We start from the raw sequence: 23,225 nt of genomic DNA on the forward strand, positions 1-23,225 counted from the left end.
TAGTCAGAAATAGTTTAAAGTCTGTTGAAATTCTTGATACAGATCTTGTTAGTTTTCTAATGTGAATGTGAATCTCCAATTCCTAATTCCAAGCAGTCTTTAAAATCTGCATATCAAATTTATTGATCAATAATATTTATGAAAAATAATTCAGGGGTTGTCTCATAAGATTTAGTGATTATTTTAAATAATATATGTATCTCTGAAGCTAAAAATAATACTGGTCCAAATGTCAATTAATATTGTAGTTATAATTACTACCAGTGGGTGACAACACAAAAATCACATTTAGCCTAACATAGGAAATGATCAAAACTTTTTGTAACACTCAATAATTGTTTTTAAATTAAAATCACAGCATCTATATAGTTTCCCATATAACAGGGAATAGTATTTCTATCTGTACTAAGGTCTACATGACTCCATGGTGTCATTTTGGCATGAGAAAAAGAATCAAATATAAATTTCCAAAAAAATGATATATCATAATTTTCAAATAGATTTAATAGTGTCAGGAGAGTCACTGGTTCTATTACATTTTGAACCCCAAATGCTGCAATTAATGCTATGTATCAAATTTTCAAAAGGGCAAAAAAGGACAATTTATAGCAAGTGAAGCCATCCAATACCGTACAATTTGGTATTGATCAAAAGGTAGATATCATGAAGAATGATACATTTCTAGATTAGGATACCAAAGTTCCCATCTTTAACTAACAACTACACCTTTTTCAATTTCTGAATTGAAGAACCCATAGAACTGAGAGTATATCTGAGTATATTGAGTATATATCTTTTTATATCTTTTAATCATGTATTTATGATTTTAATTTGATGTAAGCCGCCCAGAGTCCCCCATTGTGGGGAGATCGGTGGGGACAAGTCCACTAAATAAATAAATAAATAAATAAATAAATAAATAAATAAATAAATTTGAAAAACTGTCCCAGATGGGAATTCCCTACACAGTCTAAATCCTTAAATATCAATCATAACAATAGCTATATCACAGGCTTTAAAATGTCTCTTTATATCAGTTATGTGATGCATCTGTAAAGTAAGATGTATGCCTTGGTGACTTCTTCTCTGAGTAACTAATGTACATACTATATGGTGCTACTCTTGAAAACCATTCAGAAGTTTGAGTTTGCCCAGAACGAAGTGGCACAAGTACTTGTGGATATGCCACAAGAATGTCCTGATAAGACCTTTGCTACATGGACTATAGAGGTGATCAGTAGGCTTCTGACTCAATCATGGTGCTGGTTGTCAATACAAAATCCTTCATGGCACACCCCTAGAATAACAAGGAAACAACTTTCTCCTGCGGTGCCTGCTTGTCCTGCCATATCTGACAGAATAATTTTGTTTTCAATCCCATCTATCAAACTATGCCATCTAATGGGGCCCAGTAGCCGTGTCTTCTCCGACCTGCCTGTTTCCTCAGATATTGGGGCAAGGTATGGTGTGGGCTTGCTGTGTGTTGCTTGTCTTTGTTTGATCATCTTTTCTTTTTCATGATTCTGTTATTTTGACCTTTTATGTTTTTTATCAATATAGAACCTATATATTGATTATTATGAGTGGGGGGGCCTGCAAATCTGACTGGGGACAGGCAAATCAATCAATCATCAATCAATCAATCAAATTGACCATGAGGGGAAAACATAATGAGTCTCTATGAAGAGAATTTGGAAGAGTAAAATAAAGAGCATGCATTTCTTATAAATGTCATATATATAAGACTGTACATGATACCATAAATCCCCTTATTTTGAATATGACTTAATTCATCTAATAGATGTTCTTCATGTATCTTCAGTTTGGGAGCCAGTACAACAACATTTCTGGGAAAACTTAAATGCATGTTTTTTATTTATTTATTTATTTATTTATTTATTTATTTATTTATTTATTTATTTATTATTTCATTTGTATGCCACCCATCTCTCCCAACGGTTGACTCTTAGTATTCTACTAACTCTTATTATTCTACTGAAGTCAACTGGGCTTAACTTCATGGCAATGATGGGTTTGCAGCACAATTTCCTGACATTTTGTAGTGTGAAGGACAAACTCTGCAAAACCTTTTTTAAAACATAAGAGACAGATTGATGATAGTTCTAGGTAGATCTATATGTTACATCACCTACAAGCATAATATATTTCCACTGTGTTTTCCCGATCAATCTTCACATTGTGATTTCTATTTCTCCAAAAGATGGCTGGGAATATCTCCTACTCAGAAAAATCTTTGTCACTCTCTGAATTTCAGGATAGTGCACAGCAAATTGTTTGAAAAGGGTTGACAGGTATTTTTAGGGATTACTTATACCACAAAGAACAGCTGCATATCCCCATCTTGTCATTATTTCAAGAAGAAACCAAAGCATCTTATTTTCTAAGGACCACTGGACAATATGCTGCATGAATAGCAACAATGTTATTCTGAGTATTAAGTAACAGTAATTATGCTGAAGTTGAACCTCCCATCCCATAAAAAGCAAAATAAATGATAGAAGGATTTGATAACCTGCCATCCTTTATCTGAAATAAATTAAATAAAATAATAAAAGCTTAGATTTTCATTACCTAAAAACTGTTGAAGTCAGATTTACTGCTCATCAAACTTTCATTATTGAGCATGCAAATTAGTTGCCTCTCTCTCTCTCTCTCTCTCTCTCTCTCTCTCTCTCTCTCTCTCTTTCTCCCCCCCCCCCAATTATTATAATAAAGACACATGGGCAATGAATTAAGGAGTTTCGGTTGCTATATATATATATATATTAATCACTCCACAGTAGCATTTTTGGAGACAGTTCTTTTAAAAAAAATCTTTGGGGGAATGGCAAGAAAAATTAGATAAATCTCATGGAAATGCAGCACAGCATAAGTCTTGCTGATGCCTTCAGAAAGACACTAAGGGAAAAAAAAAGAAATCTGCATGAATAAACATGGATAAATATAGTAAGTCATTCACTTACTTTTATTTTGAATTATCCATTATTCCTCCCTTTCTTCCTTTAAATAGTCATAAGTCTTCCTTTCCCTTTCCTTTGCATTACAATTCCAACAAAATACAGATTATGCTTTGTGTTAGCAGCCTACTTTGAAATGATTCTCCAGGCATTTTTATTTAAAGAGAGAGATGAAAATAAACAACACTAGAAATTAATACATCTTAAAAAAATCAAACAACAACAAAGAAAGGAATCTCTTTCCTCACAGTTCCTACCACCACCTACAGTTATTATACAGACATTCTTCACTTATTCAGGTTAAACGCTGAGATTTGGCTGAGTATGAAGACTTACCTTGGCTCCCTATAATTTAATTTTGATTTATTTTCCTTTAATCACTCTCAATATGCCTTCATTTTCACTTTTAATATATCCTTAAAACCTAGTGTTGTATCAGTATTTAAACTGGACTCTTTAAAAATATTTTCATTCACTTTCTAAACAAGATGACCATCTAGATAGAGTGATTGATTCAAATTAAGTTGTCAAATAGAATTGAAGCCTCTGATTTGAAGCCATTCTTAACAATCCTCATTTTTTTGTGGAACAATGTAGAGATGAGAAGGTCATTCAAAGGATTATATATGTATGTATTTATGTATGTGTGTGTATGTGTGTGTGTGTGTGTGTGTGTATGAACGCAATGATTCATATCCTCTAATTCATTGAGGGCCATTTAACAAGAAAGTTTAAAATGGTGGGTTAAAAAATAATGAAACAAAAACAATTACCTCCATCCATACTTGCCAAAATAGTTAAGTGTGGCTACTCCCAAAACAAATAAGATATTTCTATAAAAATTAAAGAAAGGAATTTAGCAGAGATGGTAATTCTGAGTCAGGCTGAATTTATAAAACTCATATATGTAATTCTAGAGCTATTCCTGTAAAAAATGAAAAACTGTTTTATGAATATAAAAATTTGTGTATTATGGTACATTGAATTACTTTCACGGTAGCATATTAAACCTGCCTGAACTGTGCCAGTTAAAGGTTAAGAAACTGTTTGAAAAAAAGACAAAAGGGAAGGGAAGGAGGGAGATAACAGCCTCAATCATGTTGCATTGACATAGTTGAATATACCTCGGCTGAAATCCAATTTCTAGCAACTTTTATCTGACTTGATAACAAAGGTCTATTTGCTTTAGACTCCCAGTTCTGATTAAATTAGTGTTAGAAAATGTTATTAAACAGACTCAAATATCTCTAAACCCAAGACCATAAAATAATGCCATAACACTTGGCAGTGGTTAAATACCAGTTATCACTCTGAACTTTAAGTAAAGACAGTTACATAATGCTATTCCTCAGAATGTTTTACAAAAATTTGGAGAATATGTTTTAATGTAATCATCACTAAACATTGATCCATCACTCTTCAAATCACTCCAAACAGTACTGAATAGGAATTATTTTTTAACAATTCTCCTTTTTCTTTTAGGAGTATCATTATTAAGAATGCACAATGATACATCTGATTTTCTTCTCTGGGAATTCTCAAAGATTTGGGAGCTACAGATTATGCATGCAGCTTTATTAATGATGCTGTATTTAATGACAGTAATAGAGAACCTTCTCCTCATCTCTGCTATTATTTCTGACCACCACCTTCACACTCCCATGTACTTCTTCCTGGTGAATTTAGCCATGCAGGACATTGGTTCAGTTTCAGTTACTATCCCCAAAGCTGTTTTTAATTCCATGATGAAGATAAGGACTATTTCTCATTCTGGATGTGTTGCCCAAGTCATGTTGTTCAGCTTTTTCATGAGCTGTGATATTTCCCTCCTTACTGTCATGGCCTATGATCGGTATGTTGCCATTTGTATTCCTTTAAGATATGAAATGATAATGAACAGGAAGGCCTGCACCAAAATGGTTGGCAGTGTATGGACTGCCAGCTTTCTCAATGCTTCAATACACACTACTGTCACTTTTATTATTCCTTTCTGCTCTAATATGATCGACCAGTTCTTCTGTGAAATCCCATATTTACTTAAGATTGCCTGTTCTGGTTTATATGTAAGTGAAATTGGAGTTATAATCTTCAGTGCTACATTAATAATTGGCTGTTTTGTGTTTGTCATTGTCACTTACGTGCATGTCTTCTCTGCTGTACTACAAATTCCTTCTGTTCAAGGAAGGAAAAAGGCCTTCTCTACTTGCCTACCACACCTCATTGTCTTCTCCCTATTTGTGTTTACTGCTTGCTTTGCTTACCTAAAACCTATATCTGACACTCCATCACATTCTGACTTCATAATAACAATAATGTATTCTATTATTCCACCTATGTTGAATCCATTAATCTACAGCATGAGAAACAAGGACATCAGAGTTGCTTTTTCCAGACTTTTTGGTCAGAAGTTATTGTTCTTTAAGGAGAATGAGCTGTGCATCTACCAAGTTTTGAATTTCAACAGGAAAGTAAGAAAGCAGACATAGGGTATAAATACTTATGTAACCATCTCCCACTTTCCAAGACATTAGCTTAAATGGGAAAATTTGTTTTATTCAATCATGAGATTAGACTCATCTCTGTTAAGATTGAGGTTGTTATGGTGCACCGAGGCAGCCCTCATGGTGAATATGTGGACAAATCTGTGCAACTTTGTTGGCAACCATCCAGTCAATATTGCAACTGTGTAACCAATTCCATAATTCTGCAATCAAGCTGTATTTCTCACAGCAGCACATAGTATATCACTAATGTTAGCCCATATATACTGGATTGCTTGAGATTGTTCTTTTTTTTAAAAAAAAAAAATTATTAGATTTTTAAAATAAAGACATGAAAAGTAACAAGAACTAATGTTTGAGACAGAAAGTAGAAAAGAGAACAAGGTAAAGAACGAAGAAGAAAACAAGGTCAAAAGTTCAGAAAGAAAAAAAAATATAAAAGAAAAATGACTTCCAACTTTCTTTTGCAACAGATATGTATAAATTTGCTTTAAGCTCTTACTCTATGTTTACAATACAACTTTCATTTTTCTATTGCCTATATTATTTCTAATCATCAAATCCATATATCATAATTTCATTTTTTTTCCTGTTTCATACAAAAAGTCCAAAAGTGGCTTCCAATAATTGATAAACATTTATCAATGTCTTTTCTCTAATCACAGCTGCCAATTTTGCCTTCTCAGTCAGTTCCATAAATTTCACCATCCATTCTTCCACTGTAGATAATGTCAGATTTTTCCTCCAGCATGCATATAGAAGTCTCACTGCTGTTTTCATATATAAAAACAAAGTATGCATCTTAATCTCCATCTCTTACTGTTAACATAGATTTTTTTTTAAAATCTGCACTCAATTGTTACCAATTCTGTGGCAACTGCCTGGACGAGCCCCTGCAGTTTTCAAGGCAAGATGTTTTGGAAGTGGTTTGCCATTGCCTCCTTCCTAGAGCAGATCCCAGCAGGCGAGCACAGGAGGCGGGGTTTCTGTTGCTTCGTGCCTTTTCGGGCGTGTGCGGCTTCCACCTTATCGGCAACTTGGTCCCGTCTCCCGTGCAAGCGCCGCCAGCATTTTTCCTCCCACTGGGGTGAGAGTACCCATTTATCTACTCACGTGAGTTTTCGAGCTGCTGGGTTGGCAGGAGCTGGGGAGGAAGCAGGAGCTCACTCTGCTGTGCAGAGCTGGGCTCGAACCACTGAAGTGTCGACTGTTTCTGGCTGGCAACTTTCAGCGTCATTAAGCTGCTGCGCCACTGAGTCCCCTGTTAACATAGATAGCTGTTGCTGTAAAAGTTTAATTTGATGTGAGATATTCATCTTTTCTGGAGATATCTTTAATTCTTCCTCTTTTCTCTTTACCTCATCCAAAATAGCTTGCATTTTCTCTTAAGTCTTCTTTTTAAATTCATTGTTATGCTGTATAAAACACTCTGATAAAAGCTTTACTTATATCCAAAACCATTCTTAAATCAGTACCTTTATTTAAGTTGTTCTAAAAAAAAAATCTATTAATTTCTTTTTTCAGTCCTTCACAATCAACACTTTTTGTAATAGGATTTTGTTTAGTCTCCATCTAAAGGAAGAAAATTTCCTTTTAAAAATCAAATTCATTGAGTTATGGTCAAAAAAAGCCTTTGGTAAAAATTTTAACAAATATTTAAAAACTTTAGAAATCTTAGTAGCCAAGTTTTTTTTAGGTCCAAATCATATCTATTCTTGAAAATTATCTATGCCCGTCTGAAAAATAAGTATATTCTCTAGAATTTTTCTGTCTCCATATACCCACTAACCTAAATTATACATCAGATCATAGTAATAAAAGGTTTTGGTAATTTACTTTGAGTAATTTTAATTTTCTTCTCTGATATTCTGTCTAATTGTGGAGAGACCACCCATTCCAGTCTCCCATCAAGCCACAATTTTCATAAGAAGAACTTCTCAATTGTTCCAAAAGTTGCTCATAAAGAATCCCTTAATCTTCATTTGGAGCATAAAGTCCTAGAATTATAGTTTTGTCTTCATGTAATTCAACTTTCACCCCAATAAATCTTCCATGTTCATCAGTGAATGGAGCTTTTGGTTTTAATTGAGGATTAACATCTACAACAACTCCATCATCATCATCATCATCATCATCATCATCATCATCATCATCATCGATCCTGCTGAAATAAATTCTTCTCCCAAATTTTTGCAAGCCAAATAATTTGTCCTTTTTTCTAATATGAGTCTCTTGTAAGCAAATTATGTGTTACTTTAATTTTTTAAAAATAATGAAACTTTTCTTTTTCTTTTTCTTTTTCTTTTTCTTTTTCTTTTTCTTTTTCTTTTTCTTTTTCTTTTTCTTTTTCTTTTTCTTTTTCTTTTTCTTTCTCTTTTTCTTTTTCTTTTCCTTTTTCTTTCCTTTTTTTTTTTTTTTTGAGGAGCATTTGCTCCATTTATATTCCACATTAGATATTTATAATCTATAGTTAGGCTAGTAGTTTAGAAAAGTCTATAGCTGTAGCATCTAATTCAGGGTCATTTTTTTTTCTAAGTCCTTTTCCCTCCCTTGTGATTTTAGGACAGTCTTCTCCACCACCTCCATTTGGACCTCTTCCAAATCTCCTTTAATTTTTTCTGGCTTTTTGAACAGAATTCAGTCAGAAACTTTTCTGGTGGAAAGTAAAAATTACTCCTAATTTATCCCCCCCAAATTAAATCTTATTCTGCTTTGATATCTCAGTCAAAAAAGAGTATTCCTTTCTCTTACATAGAATTTTAATAGGAATTTCTTTTAAGACAATTGTATCTACTTTATCAGTTTTCAATCTTGTATTAAAATGCTGTTGTAAAACTTGATCCCTTGTCTTTTTCCTTACAAAATGCACGAAAACATCCCTTGGAACAATTGTCATTATAGCAAAATGTGAATTATTTGATACACCTTGTCAGTCTCATCTTCAGTATCGTCCTGTTCCCAATTGAAAAAAAATCTGTCAATGCCTGAAGAACTTTTCTAATATCTTCATCAGGATTCCATGGAATGGCTCTAAATCTTAAATACAATTCCTTCTCTCTAAGTTCCAGCAGAGCCACATTATCCATTCCTCTTTCTAATTCTATCTTCCTAACTTCTGATTTACTCTCTAGAATTTCTATTCTGTCATGTACCTGTTTTATTTCTGCAGACATTAGTTTTATATCTTCGGACATTTGTTTTACAGAATTATCCAATCTTTCATCTATCTTTTTCTCAAGGGTCATAAATTTAGTTGCAAGTGACTGAGCCAGTTTACCCTAATTCATCAAACATTGATTTCAGTAAACTTAAAGAGATTGCTTTATCTACTTTCTCTTTATTCTCCTTCTCTAATGGCTGCTCTGAGGAGCCTCTTCTAGCTCCATTCATGCTTTGTGCATTGCCATCATTCACTTCACTCCCTCTAGTGCCTTTATAGTGGTAGTTACAGGTACATGTCCCACCCAAATACACCGTCAACTAAAATTACTGTGGTGTTTGTAAATGCAGCCAATTATCAAGCATGGTAAGGCAAAACAGAAAGCAATCCATGGAAGACCTTAGTCAAATTAATACAGCTGAGATTTTTCAATGCAGATTTGTGAAAGATTAAACTTTTTAAAATAAATCTTCCTTTCCCCCCCCCGCATTATTAGCTTTCTTATACCATCCTTATTATCTACTTGTTGCTAGATATTCAATGTATTTTGAGTCTCTAAGTCTCTTTTTAAATTTATAATCTCAGAAAGAATGAAAAGCAACAAGAGAAATACTTATCTGCTATAAAAGAAAGTCTCTCTTAAATTGAAGAATAATTATAATCCAAATCTGATTAAGAAATGAGGATTGGCAGGCCCTAGTCCATATAAAGGCCACACAGTCACAAACAGGGAAGGTTTAGTGGCAACCTAGTCATCTTTGAAGAGTGGAGACGACACAACAGCTTGAAAAGGGCAGCTGGCAACTAGGGCTGGACACCAAATTTCCTCCGCATAAAGAAAGAAGCATGAAAACAAGTTTTTTTTTTATCTCAGGAGAGCCATTCTCCATGAGTTAACCACAAAGAGGGAAGTTCTTACAGTCGGCTTGCGAGTTGAGCAGGTGGGAGGAGAAGGCTTGAGATTGTCCTTGATATATGTAAGGTAACATGGATAGATTTGAACTCAGATGAAACAGCAGATTAGGAAATAAAGTACATACCTATAAGAAAGTAAAACTGGAAAGCCACAGTTCACACACGCACACACGCATGAATGCATAGTATTTGTTTTTAATTAATTAATTTTACTTTGATGAAATTTAGTTTATGACTCTGGTCTTGTTCATTTTTTGGAGTGGGCTTTCCAAAAATCTGAACAATACAATACAGTGCAATGCAGTGCAATGCAAAATAAATGAATAAATAAATTTGTCCTCTATCGATATACAGAAGAAATAGACCATAAAAAGCCCCAGTTGTTTAACATGAATCAAATTCAATAATTTCAGAGTCCTCAGCACAGGAAGTATTTTATAGAAAATAAATAGCAGATGCAGAGAAATGGGCAACATATCAATATTTAATAATACAGGAAGATTGAGAATTTAAGTTGAAGTTAAAAAACAATTGATGGCAGAGGGATATAATTTTCAATGGTTTTCATATGCAAAATTAACAAAGATTGAATATAAATAAAAAGGCGACTGGATTTGAACAATACAAGACAGAATTTGAAAATGAATTATGTACAACTGATGAACACGTAATTGCAAAGCAAAGAAACAAAAAAGGCTTGCACCATAATGGTTGGCAGCGTGTGGACTGCCAGCCTTCTCAGTGCTTCATTACACACTATTGCAACTTTTATTACTCATTTCTGCTCTAATATTATCAATCAGTTCTTCTGTGATATCCCATATTTACTTAAGATTGCCTGCTCTGATTTATATGTAACTGAAATTGGAGCTATAATCTTCAGTCCTACATTAGGAATTGGTTGCTTTGCCTTTGTCATTGTCACTTATGTGCATGTCTTCTCTGTTGTTCTGAGAATTCCTTCAGTACAAGGAAGGAAAAAGGCCTTCTCCACTTGCCTACTACACCTTACTGTCTTCTCCCTATTTGTGTTTACTTCTTTCTTTGCTTATCTAAAGCCTAGAGCTGATAGTCCATCACATCTTGACTTCATAATTACAATAATGTATTCCATTATTGCCCCCATGATGAATCCATTAATCTACAGCATAAGAAACAAGGACATCAAGGTTGCTCTTTCCAGACTTTTTGGTCAGAAGTTATTGTTCTCTAAGGAGAATGAGCTGTGCATCTTCCATTTTTCAATTTCAACAGGAAAGTAAGAAAGCAGACATAGAGTATAAATACTTATGAAACTATCTCCCACTTTCCAATATGTTAGCTTAAGCTGGATACTTTATTTTATTCATTGATGAGATTGGATTGATCTCAGTTAAGACTGAATATTGCTATGAGATAGCAATGACTCATGGTGAATATATTGACAAATCTGTGCAATTTTCTTGGCAAATGTCCTGTACCTGACCCATTTTGTTCTTTTTCCCCTAAACTAAGGATTAATAATAGCAGAATATTGCATAAGAGAAAAGAATATAAAATTGACTTATTTGATTAGGGATAAGATAATAAGTACTTTTGTAAAACATTAGAAACCCTTTTTGGACTTTTTTGCTGAAAATGGAGATAAATGGTTGATGATTTTTGGATTTGCCAATTGAAATCGGTTGAATATGGGAAGAAGTGAACTATGTCATGTAATCTTAAACTGGGTGGAGTGAGATTAATTTTGTTTGTAACTGCTGCAAAAAATATAGGAAGTCACTTCTTTAAATTCTTTCTTTCTTTCTTTCTTTCTTTCTTTCTTTCTTTCTTTCTTTCTTTCTTTCTTTCTTTCTTTCCCTTCCTTCCTTCCTTCCTTCCTTCCTTCCTTCCTTCCTTCCTTCCTTCCTTCCTTCCTTCCTTCCTTCCTTCCTTCCTTCTTTTTTTCTTTCTTTCTTTCTTTCTTTCTTTCTTTCTTTCTTTCTTTCTTTCTTTCTCTTTCCTTTTTACTTTCTGCACATTTCCTCTATCTTTCATTCTTTCTTAATCTCATGTTCTGCATTTTTTCATGTTTATGTTTTACTGTATAAAAATCTCTGCTAAAACATAGCTAGCTAGCTAGCTAGATATAGATAGATAGATGCTCATGTCATCATCCTCTGTCATTATTTCAATTAGAATCCAGAACGTCTTATTTTCTAGGGACAACTAGGAGAACTGTACAATATGTGGCACAAATAGCAACCAATTTCTTCTGAGTATTAAGTGACAGTAATTATGCTGAAGTTGAACCCCCAATCCATAATAGCAAAATATATAGTAGAAGAGGGCAATAATATGCCATCCATCCTTATAATAAAACAGTATAAATTTTGAGACATTTTAGATTTTCATTACTTAAAAACTGACAGAGTTAGATTTAGCATGTGTGTGTGTGTGTGTGTGTGTGTCTGTGTATACACACACACACACATACATACATGCACTGTATATATAATATATATAAATAATTAAGCCTGCAAATTAGACCTGCCCTCAACATTAAAATAATGCAGACCCTTGGGCAATGACCTCAGGAGAGTTTGTTCTTATTTTTATTTTTTATTTTTTTTTAATCCATAACACAGTGGCTTTTTAATTCTCTCTGTGGAGACAGGTTTTCTTTAAATACGTCTTTGGGAATATAGCAAGAAAAATTAGATCAACTTTTACTGAAATACTACACAGTATAAAATCTTACTGACAGACTGAAAGACAATAGCAACAAGATAAAAAATCTATATGAATAAAGATGGATGAAGATGGTGAGTCATTCACTTCCTTTTATTTTTAAATATCCATTATTTCTCCCCTTCTTCCTTTAAATATTCATAAATCTTTCCTTCCCTTTCTCTTGCAATTACAGTTCCATAAAATACTTTATATGTTTTAGTTGCTATAGAGGAATGATTCTTCAGGCACTTTTATTTAAAGAGAGAGATTATCATAAAAAGCAGTGGAACTTAATACATCTTAAATTAACTAAGCAATAACATAGAAAGCAATGCTTTTGCCCACAGTGTTTTGTTTTGCTTTTCCCTTGTTGCTACATAGATCTTCTTTAGTTATTTAGTGCTATTCAGCCAAAGCTTCCCCCTCCTGGGTGGGTGGGGGCAGTGACAGTAATCCACTAAAGTTTAAGGCTGATATTCAAATGAGCTTCAGGATTTACTGTGTCTTTATGTATTGCAATTTTTGTTATTTTTCTTTAATCTCTTTAAATATGCCCTCATTTTCAGTATTCTTAAAGCATAGGGTTGTGTCAATATTCAATATGGTTTCTTTGAAAATATTTTCATTCAATTTATAAGCCAAGAACTGTATAGAGTTCTTGATTCAAACCAAATTGCTAAATAAAATGGAAAGCTATGGTTTGAACCCATTCTTCCCAATCCCCATTTTCTGTACCACAAGGTAGAGATTAAAGGGTCATTCAAAGTATTTTTTTTTAAGGCAATGTAGTAATCTAAAGTCTAGAGTTAAATGAGGAACAATAATGAAGAAACTTTAAAAACATAGTTTAAAAAATAATGAAACAAAAAAAGAAAATCTCCATCCACACTTGACAAAAAAATTGAATCTGGGTAATCCAAACATGAATAAGATGTTTCTATAACTATTAGAAAAAGATTAGCAGAGATGGTGATTCTGAGTCAGGCTGAATTTACAAGACTAAAGTACATAACACTAGAGCTATTCCTGTAAAAAATCAAAACCTGTTCTATGGATGTAAAATGTTATGTATTATGGAACATTGAACTCATTTCAACAAACAACCAGAATAGAGGGTAGCACATTATACCAGCCTCAACTGTGCAAGTTAAGGATGAAGAAACTAGAAAAAAGAAAAAGAAAGAGGGAGGGATGGAGGGAGGGAAATAGTAATTATGTCATGTTGATGTGGTTGAATATACTTTGATTCAAATGAACTTCCAGCAGTTTTTATCTGACTTGAGGAAATACTTTTTATTTTTTTAGGCTCCCAGCTATGAAGAAATTAGTGGTAGAAGCTGCCTTTAAAAAAAAAAAAAAAGTCAATTATCTCTAAGTTCAAAACTATAAAATAACACCATACTTTAAGCATATAGAAGAGTGTACTGGTGTTGCTCACATTGTATTACATAGATCTGGAGAAATTTTAATCTTCATTAAAATTGCATTTATCATTCTACAAATCACACCAAGGAGTCCTGAATATGAAACACTTTAACAATTCTTCTTTTTCTTCTAGGGGTGTTATTACTGAGAATGCATAATGAGACATCTGAGTTTCTTCTCTGGGAATTCTCAAAAATCTGGGAGCTTCAACTTATGCACATAGCTTTACTGCTGATACTGTGTTTAATGACAGTAACAGGAAACCTTCTCATCATCACTGCTGTTGTTTGTGACCACCACCTTCACACCCCCATGTATATCTTCCTGATGAATTTAGCCATACAGGACATTGGTCCAGTTTCAGTCATTATCCCCAAAGCTGTTTTTAATACCCTTATGAAGATACGGACTATTTCTTATTCTGGATGTGTTGCCCAAGTCATGTTGTTCATGTTTTTCATGAGCTGTGATTTTTCCCTCCTCATTGTCATGGCATATGATTGATATATTGCCATTTGTAATCCTTTACGATATGAAATGATAATGAACAGGAAGGCCTGCACCAAAATAATTGGCAGTGTATGGACTGTCAGCCTTCTCAATGCTTCAATACACACTTTTGCCACTTTTATTACTCCTTTCTGTTCTAATATTATCAACTAGTTCTTCTGTGAAATCCCATATTTACTTAAGATTACCTGCTCTGGTTTATATGTAACTGAAATTGCAGTTATTATTGTCAGTGCTATATTATCAATTGGTTGTTTTGTCTTTGCCATTGTCACTTATGTGCATGTCTTCTCTGCTGTTCTGAGAATCCCTTCAGTTCAAGGAAGGAAAAAGGCTTTCTCTACTTGCCTACCACATCTGGTTGGTTTTTTTATATTTTTGTTTACTTCTAGCTTTGCTTACCTAAAGCCTATAGTTGACAGTTCATTGCATCCTGATTTCATAATAACAATAATGTATTCCATTATTCCAGCTATGTTGAATCCATTAATCTACAGCATGAGAAACAAGGACATCAGAGTTGCTCTTTCAAGAATTTTTGGTCAGAAGTTATTATTCTTTAAGGAGAATGAGCTATGCATCTATCAATATTTGAATTTGAACAGAAAAGTAAGAAAGCAGACATAGGGTATAAATACTTAGGCAGCCATCTCCCACATAGGGTGTAAATACAAAATAAAGTTTATTTTGTTCATTTATCAGATTGAACTCATCTCTGTTAAGACTGAATGTTGTGATGGTGTACTGAGACAGCCCTGACTCTTTGTGAGTGTGGGCACATGTCTGTGCAATTTTCTTGCCAAAAATTTTAAGAAGTGGCCTGAGAGAGAATGTTTGCTGCAGGGACACCTAGCTGTGTAGGGCAAGACCAAGACTCACTTTCTCCCAATTCTTTGAGTTAACCACTAGACCACGCTGGTTACAATACTTTGACTGAAGTTTATATCTTTTGCCTGATGTTTCAGCTTCAGAGATAACTATCGCCACAGAAGTGGTGTGATTAACAGATATGAAATTAGAATTATGTGGTATGAAACATTGATTTGAATGGAATTTTTGTATTAGTATAGAATATCTGTAAACAATGTATTTTTTAGGAGAAAGCATTGATACAATGCATTTGAACGTAAATAATCCTGTTTGTTTGCTTTAGGGAAAATTATTGCAAACTGTATTTAAGAATACATAGTAGGGTCAAAATAATCCTTAAACAATAAAAATTTCATAAAATATCTCTCTATATCAGCTATAAAGAAGGAAGTTTATGAATCAAGAGGGCTACCACTTTTTGAGGCATCATATAAATTTGTCCAACCCACAAGTTAAAAGAGTGTCTTTAAAAAAAAAGGGGGGGGGGATGGATTTTATTAGTTCACTTATCTGCCGTATTTAATTTGGCATATTTCTTGCTTGTTCAAGAAAATATGGTTAAAGTAAATATGGATTTTTCCAATGATGTCTGAACCTATTCCAAGTCTTTAATAGGAATGATGCATTATACCACTGCGGCTGATCTTCTGCTGGTCTCTATTGGGTTTTTAATTATATTTCCTGATTGCTCCTCCATTTAATATTCTGAGTAAATTTGGTACATGTACTGTAATGAAAATTTGGAAAGAACTTGTAACCAAGATATCAATATTACTTAGTATCAGCAGTAATGGAAGCATGGCATTTTAATTCAGAGAAATACCAAGCGTGGTTAAGAGTAGAGTAAAGAGATCATGCAGACATTTGTATTCACTAGCTGGAGTGGTTTAATATGTCATTCGGCTTATTTTGCGATGTATGAATGTAGTGTCAGGCCATCTTTCACTACAATTCTGATGCATGAATGGCAGTTTGTCTTCCCAAATAATATGACTGCATCACTTTTTTAAGTAAACATGGTCTCAGGATGCATTCAAACATCACAAAATGGGTAATTTTTGAAAGATTTTTAAGAGGAAATAGAGAAAATTTGGTCCAACAGTAACTAATAATTACATTATCCTTTTCTTTCAAACTTAATTTTAGTAAATTTTAGCATAATGATAAGATCAGGTTGGTTAAAGAAATTTATTGAATTCTGCCTGTCTGCTTCTCTCTCTCTCTTTCTCTCTCTCTCTCTCTCTCTCTCTCTCTCTCTCTCTCATTTTATTCAAATTAAAAAAAAGAAATACAGACAAATCAATACAGGAAATAATATATACACATCCAACAAATTATTTACTTATTAAGATATAAATCCAAACAGACAAAATAAACAGAAATAACGAAGAAGCAAACAATTCCCCAAGAATTAACTTTCCAAATTGATATAAATCACCTAAATATACCAGGCTCAGATTATCAAATTTTCAACACGTTATGCAAAGTCATGGCTTTCTGAAGCAGTCTATAATGCTGGAAAAAGTGGAAGGAAGAGGAAAATAGAAGATGACCAACAACAGGATAGATGGACTCAGGTACAGCTGAGACCTGAAGAACCAGGTTAGGGACTGATCATCCTAGAGAAAATATATCTATGATTTTGCTAAGAATGAATACCAGGATGTCCCATAATCAATCAGTCTCGAAATTTTACTGGAGAACTAGGTATATGTTTATTCTTCCATTGAATCTATAAGCCATATTATAAAATAACCATTTTTTACACAAGAGTGATGGAACAGCAACACAATTTCCTGGCATTTTGTAGTAGGAAGCACAAGCACTGCAAACCTTCTCTTGCAAAATAGGAGAAAAAAATATAAATATGTCACTTCACTTACAAACAAAGCATGTTTCAGTTGAATTTGCATGACCAATTTTGCCATTGTGATTCACACCACAAAGACATGTAGGTACAGCTTCTATGCAGTAAAAAGTTTGCTAACCCCTAAATTTCAGGATAATACAAGATTTTTGTTTGAAGAGCTCTGAGAAATATTCTTAGGGATTACATATACAGCAATTTTTCTTCCTAATGTTTTTCCCACACATGCAGGATCGGCTTTTTTTGGATCGACCAAATGTTGATCTGTTGGTTGCAACAGAAATTGTCTGACTGGCTTGTTGCCTGAACGTGACGTCGGGGGCTGGGAGAGAGAGACTGGCCCAAAGTCACCAAGCCGGCTTTCGTGCTTAAAGTGGGACTGGAACTCACCCTCTCCTGGTTTCTAGCCTGGAGCCTTAACCACTAGACCAACTGGCTTGGTGACCTCAGAAATATCCCTATGTCACCACTCTCTGTCATTATTTAAAGAAGAACCAATTCACCTTATTTCTAAGTACAACTGTACAATATCCTGCACGAATAGAAAAAAAGAAAAAAGAAAAACTGAGTTGAAGCATTTTAGATTTCCATAACATGAATACTGACAGTGTCATATTTAGGGTTCAACTATTTTGATATAATCTTTTTCATTATTCAGCCTACAAATTACCCCCCCCCCCCCACAATTAAAATAATGCAGACTCTAGGGCAATAATCTAAAGAGTTTTAAAAAAAATCACTCTACAGTGGCTTTTTTATCCTCCCAGTTGAGACAGTCTTTTAAAAAAATATCTGGGGAAATAGCAAGTGTACTTGGATGAAATATCAGTGCTGGCTGCATAACTTAAAATATCACTGATGGCTGCCAAAAAATGGATAAAGGTGGATAAAGTTGGTGAGTAATTCACTTACTTTATTTTGATTTTTTTCCATTACTTCTCTATTTTTTCCCTTTAAATGCTCGCAACAGTCTTTCATTCTCTTTCCTGTGCAATTATAATTCCAACACAAAACAGATTATAATATAAGTGCCAGATGCTTATAGAAGAGTTATTCTTCAGGCAATTTTATTTAAGAGGAGAGATGAAAGTAAGCAACACTAGAACTTAGTATATCTTAAATTGATCAAAGAACCAGAGTTATAGTTCCTCCTCCACACACACACACACAGACATCTCATTACTATACAAACATTCTTTACTTATTTGGCCAAAGCTTTCCCTGTCTCGACTCAATGTAATCCACTGAAGTAAAAGCCTAAGAATCAGCTGAGTTTGGAAGATTACGTTATCTTCATGTAATCTATTTTCAGGTCATTTCCCTTTATACCCTCATTTTCATTTTTCCTATGTCCTTAAAACCTAGGGCTTTGTAAATATTCCATACTAACATTCCCTTCAAAAGCAATTTCATTCCCTTCCTAAACCAAAGTCACTACATTGATTGAGTCAATGATTCAATTTAAGTGATTATAAAACTTCAACTTATCTAAAGCCTTTTTTCCCATGCATACATTGGTTCTAGTATCTTAATCAGTTCATACTGAAGGGACTTCATTGAATTTGGATGCTTTAATCTGACTCAGTTTGCCTCTAATCAACTCCACAATGAAACCAAAAATTTGAATCTGATCAGACCTTATGCATGAGTATGGAAGAAATACCTGAAATTTTAAAATGCATCCTCAAATATCTCCAAGTCCAAGACATACAATAATGCCTTAAGGCCCAAGACTTACCACACTGAAATTAAAAATAAGTAAGATTATTGACAGATCAAGACATCATACTGTTACTCTGAATGTTGGATGATTAAGATTTAATGTAATGGTCAGTGAAGGATGATCAGTTCAAAACACTCCAAATAGTACTTATTAGGAAATATATTAACTGTTCTTCTTTCCTTTAAGGGTATGATAATTAAGAATGGATAATGACACAGCTGTGTTTCTTCTCTTGGATTTCTCAAAACTTTGGGAGGTACAGACTATTTACTTATCTTTATTCCTGATACTTTATTTAATGACTGTAACTGGGAACATTCTCATTATCACTGCAATAGTCTTTGACCACCACCTTCACAAACCCATGTACTTCTTCATGATGAATTTAGCCATGCAAGACATTGGTTCAGTTTCAGTCATTATCCCCAAAGCTGTTTTTAATTCTCTTATGAAGATAAGGACTATTTCTCATTCTGGATGTGTTGCTCAGGTTCTCTTGTTTGTTTTTTTCCTGGACTCTGATGTTGCCCTCCTTACTGTCATGGCCTATGATCGGTATATTGCCATTTGTAACCCATTGCAATATGAAATGATAATGAACAGGATGGCTTGCACCAAAATGGTTGGCAGTGCATGGATTGCCAGCTTTCTCACTGCTATATTACACACGACTGCAACATTCACTATTCCTTTCTGCTCTAATATTACCAATCAGTTCTACTGTGAAATCCCATATTTACTTAAGATTGCCTGTTCTAGTTTATATACAGCTGAGATTGGAATTATAATATTCAGTGCTACATTAGGATTTGGTTGTTTTGTCTTTGTCATTGTCACTTATGTGCAGATCTTCTCTGCTGTACTGAGAATTCCTTCTGTTCAAGGAAGGAAAAAAGCCTTCTCCACTTGTCTGCCACACCTTATTGTCTTTTCCATATTTTTGTTTACTGCTTGCTTCGCTTACCTAAGGCCCATATCTGACCGTCCATCACATCTTGACTTCATAATTACAATAATGTATTCCATTTTTCCACCCATGATGAATCCATTAATCTACAGCATGAGAAACAAGAAGATCAAAGCTGCTCTTTCAAGATTTATTGGTCTGAGATTAATTCTTTTTAAAGAAGCATGAACTGTTCATTTACACTTTTTTTAAAAAAAAATCAATGGGAAAGAGGGGGAAAAAAACCCAGATATAGGGTATAAAATCTATGTAACCACTCCCCACTTTCTTGTATATTACCTTACATTACAAAGGTTATTTATTCCTTTATATGATTGAACACATGTCTATTTTTGTAGTCACCCTGACTCCTGGTGTCTACAGGAACAATTCTGCACAATTTTCTTGGCAACATTTTCAGAAGTGGTTTGCCGGTAGCCCTTTTTCCTAGGGCTAAGTGAGAGTGTCTGGCCTACAATCAACCAACTGGCTTCCAGATATAAGGCAGGACTATGACTATGACCCATGAAGAAAATCATATTTGGAAAAAGAAAATAAAGAGCCACCAATTCTTAGCAAAGCTACTGGGTAGAGCAGCATTTTCCAATCTGGTCCTGCTAAACTTAGCTGTTTTTCTACAAAATGCAAGCTAGTTATTAAGATTATTCCCCCTCTCACATGTACATCTTTTACTGTGGTGAGAGGCCTGTTCTGAATATTTTTGAATTCTGCAATAAGCTTCCTTCCTATTTCCTAAATTTGAGAGCTAGTTCAAGATTTGTGGGAATTCTGAGCATATATTTATTTTCCTACTGAAGTCAGCAGGGCATAAGACAAAGTAACCATTTTATAACCAATGGTGGAGTGGCAGCACAATTTCCTGATATTTTGCAGTAGGAAGTGCTAACTCTATAGAACATATCTTGCAAAATGAGGAGACTAGATAAACATGCCAATTCACCTACAATTGTAAGAGGTTTCAATCAAACTTTTCATTGTGAACTCCCCCCAGAAAATATTAGATGCACTTTCTACCCAATAAAGGTTTGCTAGCTATTGATTTTTCAAACTAATACAGCAGATATTATTATACATATCCATATCCATATCCATATCCATATCCATATCCATACACATATCCATCCATCCATCCATCCATCCATCCATCCATCCATCCATCCATTCATCCATACATACATACATAGATACATACATACATATCAAACTTACCTAATACTCCAGCCTTCTATGTTTCCCACAATAACAACCACATGAGGTGGGTTGGGCTCTGAGAAAGTGACTGGCCCAAAGTCACATGCCTAAGCCAGGCCTAGAACTCACAGTTCCGTGGTTTCTCAGTTAGCACCATAACCACTACACCAAACTGGCACTCTGACAAATCATTGCACCTTGACTTCATAATTACAGTACTGTATTCCGATATTCCATCCATGCTGAATCCATTAATCTACACCTTAAGAAACAAGGACATTAAAGTTGTTATTTCAAGACTTCTTAGTTTGAAGTAATTTCTTTCTTTTTTTTTTTCTTTCTTTTTTTTACTCTACATTTTTTTCTATTTCAACAGAAAAAAAGCAGGGATAAAACTTTGGTGAACATTCCACACTTTCTGACACACTACAGTATGTTACATTAAGGATTCATACTGCAGTTTATTTTAGTTTTTTATGAAATTGACTTATCTCTTCCAATTTATACTTAGCTAGAATTTATGTCTTTTGTCTGCTGTTCCAATTCTCAAGACAGCAACTCTGAACTAAGATCTAACTAAAACATATGCAATTAGGATTAAGAAAATTATATTAAATATTTGAATGGAATTGTATGTATTTCAGATATGGAGGTACTACAGAAAGTTTGTCTATGTGTCTGTGTTTATGTCTCTGTGTTTATATACACATGCACACAAACACATTAGAAGAAAGCATTAATGAAATACATTTGAAAATAATCTAAGTTTGTTTATGTTTGCTTTAGGGAACATTGCTTGTAAATTGTACATAATAAGAGAACCTAATGAGAAATGTTTTCAAATATCTGTGTATATTTATTCTGCTTTTGTAGTACCTCAACCTTATGACTGGGCAAATGAGAAATTATTAAAAACAAACTGTTCACCAATTATTTTATGTATTTGATTGCGTGCTTCATTATATTTATTTGTATATAACTTCAATCACTGAAGTAACTCTAAGAGACACACTAGGGTGATAATAATTGTAAAAGCAATTATAACAACAAAATAAAAAATAATACACAGCCGTTACTTGTGGAAGATAGTGATCTCAAATGTATTAAACCATCAGGATAGACTACCAGAGAATCAATCATTTCATCCTACCCCAGGACCTGCTGGAAAACCCCAGTTTCCCTAGCTTTATGAGAGCCCAGCAGGTTCAGAACCATTTGAACATCAGGAGGGACATTGTTCCACAGTGCAGGCAGAACTACAGAGCATGCATGTCTCAGAGATCCCACAGAATAACAAGGCTTTACAGTTGGGATCTGGACTGAATCAACTTTTCTTACTGGTTGGGCAGAAATAACAAGAGAAAGATAGTCCTAAAGGTAACCAGGGCGTAAGGCATGTAGGGCTTTGTATTTGGCAACCAACACCTAGAATTACACCCAGAACCCAGTAGCAACTAGTACAACTCATGTGAACAGTGATATTACATGGGCAAAGCAAGGAACACCCATAATTGCTTATATGGCCACATTTTGGACCAATGGTAGCTTCCATGCGGTCTTCAAGGGTAGCCCTATGTAAAACATATTGTAATAGTCTAAACATTGTTTAATCAGAAAGGGACGATGATATGAGTGACTGTGAAAAGGGCCTCCTGATCCAAGAAAGGATTAATTGGTATACAAGGTAGATTTGTGCAAAGGACTTCCTGGCCAAAGCTCCCACCTGATTTTTGAGTGGGAGCTAAGAGTCCAGGAGAACCACAAATTACATGCAAGATTTACTTGGGGAAGTGCAGCCCTGCTGACAATTAAACATGGTAAACCCTTGTGATCAGGAGGCCCTTGAAAGCAGGGTCACTCAGTCTTGCTTCCGCCTGTTGCTCCTGATCTAAAAGCTTACAGCCTCCAGTTACTGGAAGCTTGTCTAACCCAAGGTTGAGATATACAGCTGGGTATAATCCACATATTAATCATACTTGAATCAGTTTCAACAGATGACTTCACCCAGCTCTTCATATAAATGCTAAATTGGAGTCGAAGTGTATCAAGCTTCCATGTAGTAGTGACTTCAGACCTCTCTTTGGAAGGACTGATAATGAAGCTCAAGCTCAGATACTTTGGTCACCTAATGCGAAGAGAGATCTCTTTGGAGAAGACCCTGATGCTGGGAAAGATTGAAGGCAAAAGAAGAAGAGGACGGCAGAGGATGAGATAGTTAGATAGCATCACTGAAGCAATAAGCATGAAACTGAGCAAACTCAGGGAGGCAGTGAAGGACAGGAAGGCCTGGCGCAAAATGGTTCATGGGGTCACGAAGAGTCAGACACGACTTAACGACTAAACCACAACAGACCTCTCTATCTTACCAACACAGATTGTAACAGGGCCCACAAGAAGTAGGATGACCATTGCAATAAATTGCTTCCC

At 34.4% G+C, this 23,225-nt stretch overlaps 1 protein-coding gene across 1 annotated transcript; it reads left to right on the top strand.

The window, feature by feature from the left end:
• The first annotated feature begins 18,842 nt into the window (after nt 1–18,842).
• Nucleotides 18,843–19,775, top strand: LOC148215556 (olfactory receptor 14C36-like). The gene has a single exon (XM_088142959.1). It carries the CDS (start codon nt 18,843–18,845, stop codon nt 19,773–19,775), a length of 933 nt encoding a protein of 310 aa, XP_087999085.1.
• The last annotated feature ends 3,450 nt before the right edge of the window (nt 19,776–23,225 follow it).

This window comes from Python bivittatus, unplaced genomic scaffold, assembly GCF_059951505.1.
Source record: "Python bivittatus isolate LINGU-HERP-01145 unplaced genomic scaffold, Pbiv_v1 ctg000470_np1212, whole genome shotgun sequence".
Lineage (NCBI taxonomy): Eukaryota > Metazoa > Chordata > Lepidosauria > Squamata > Pythonidae > Python > Python bivittatus.

Coding starts and splice junctions, on each gene's coding strand:
- LOC148215556 (XM_088142959.1), top strand. CDS start 18,843: ATGGATAATGACACAGCTGTGTTTCTTCTCTTGGATTTCTCAAAACTT.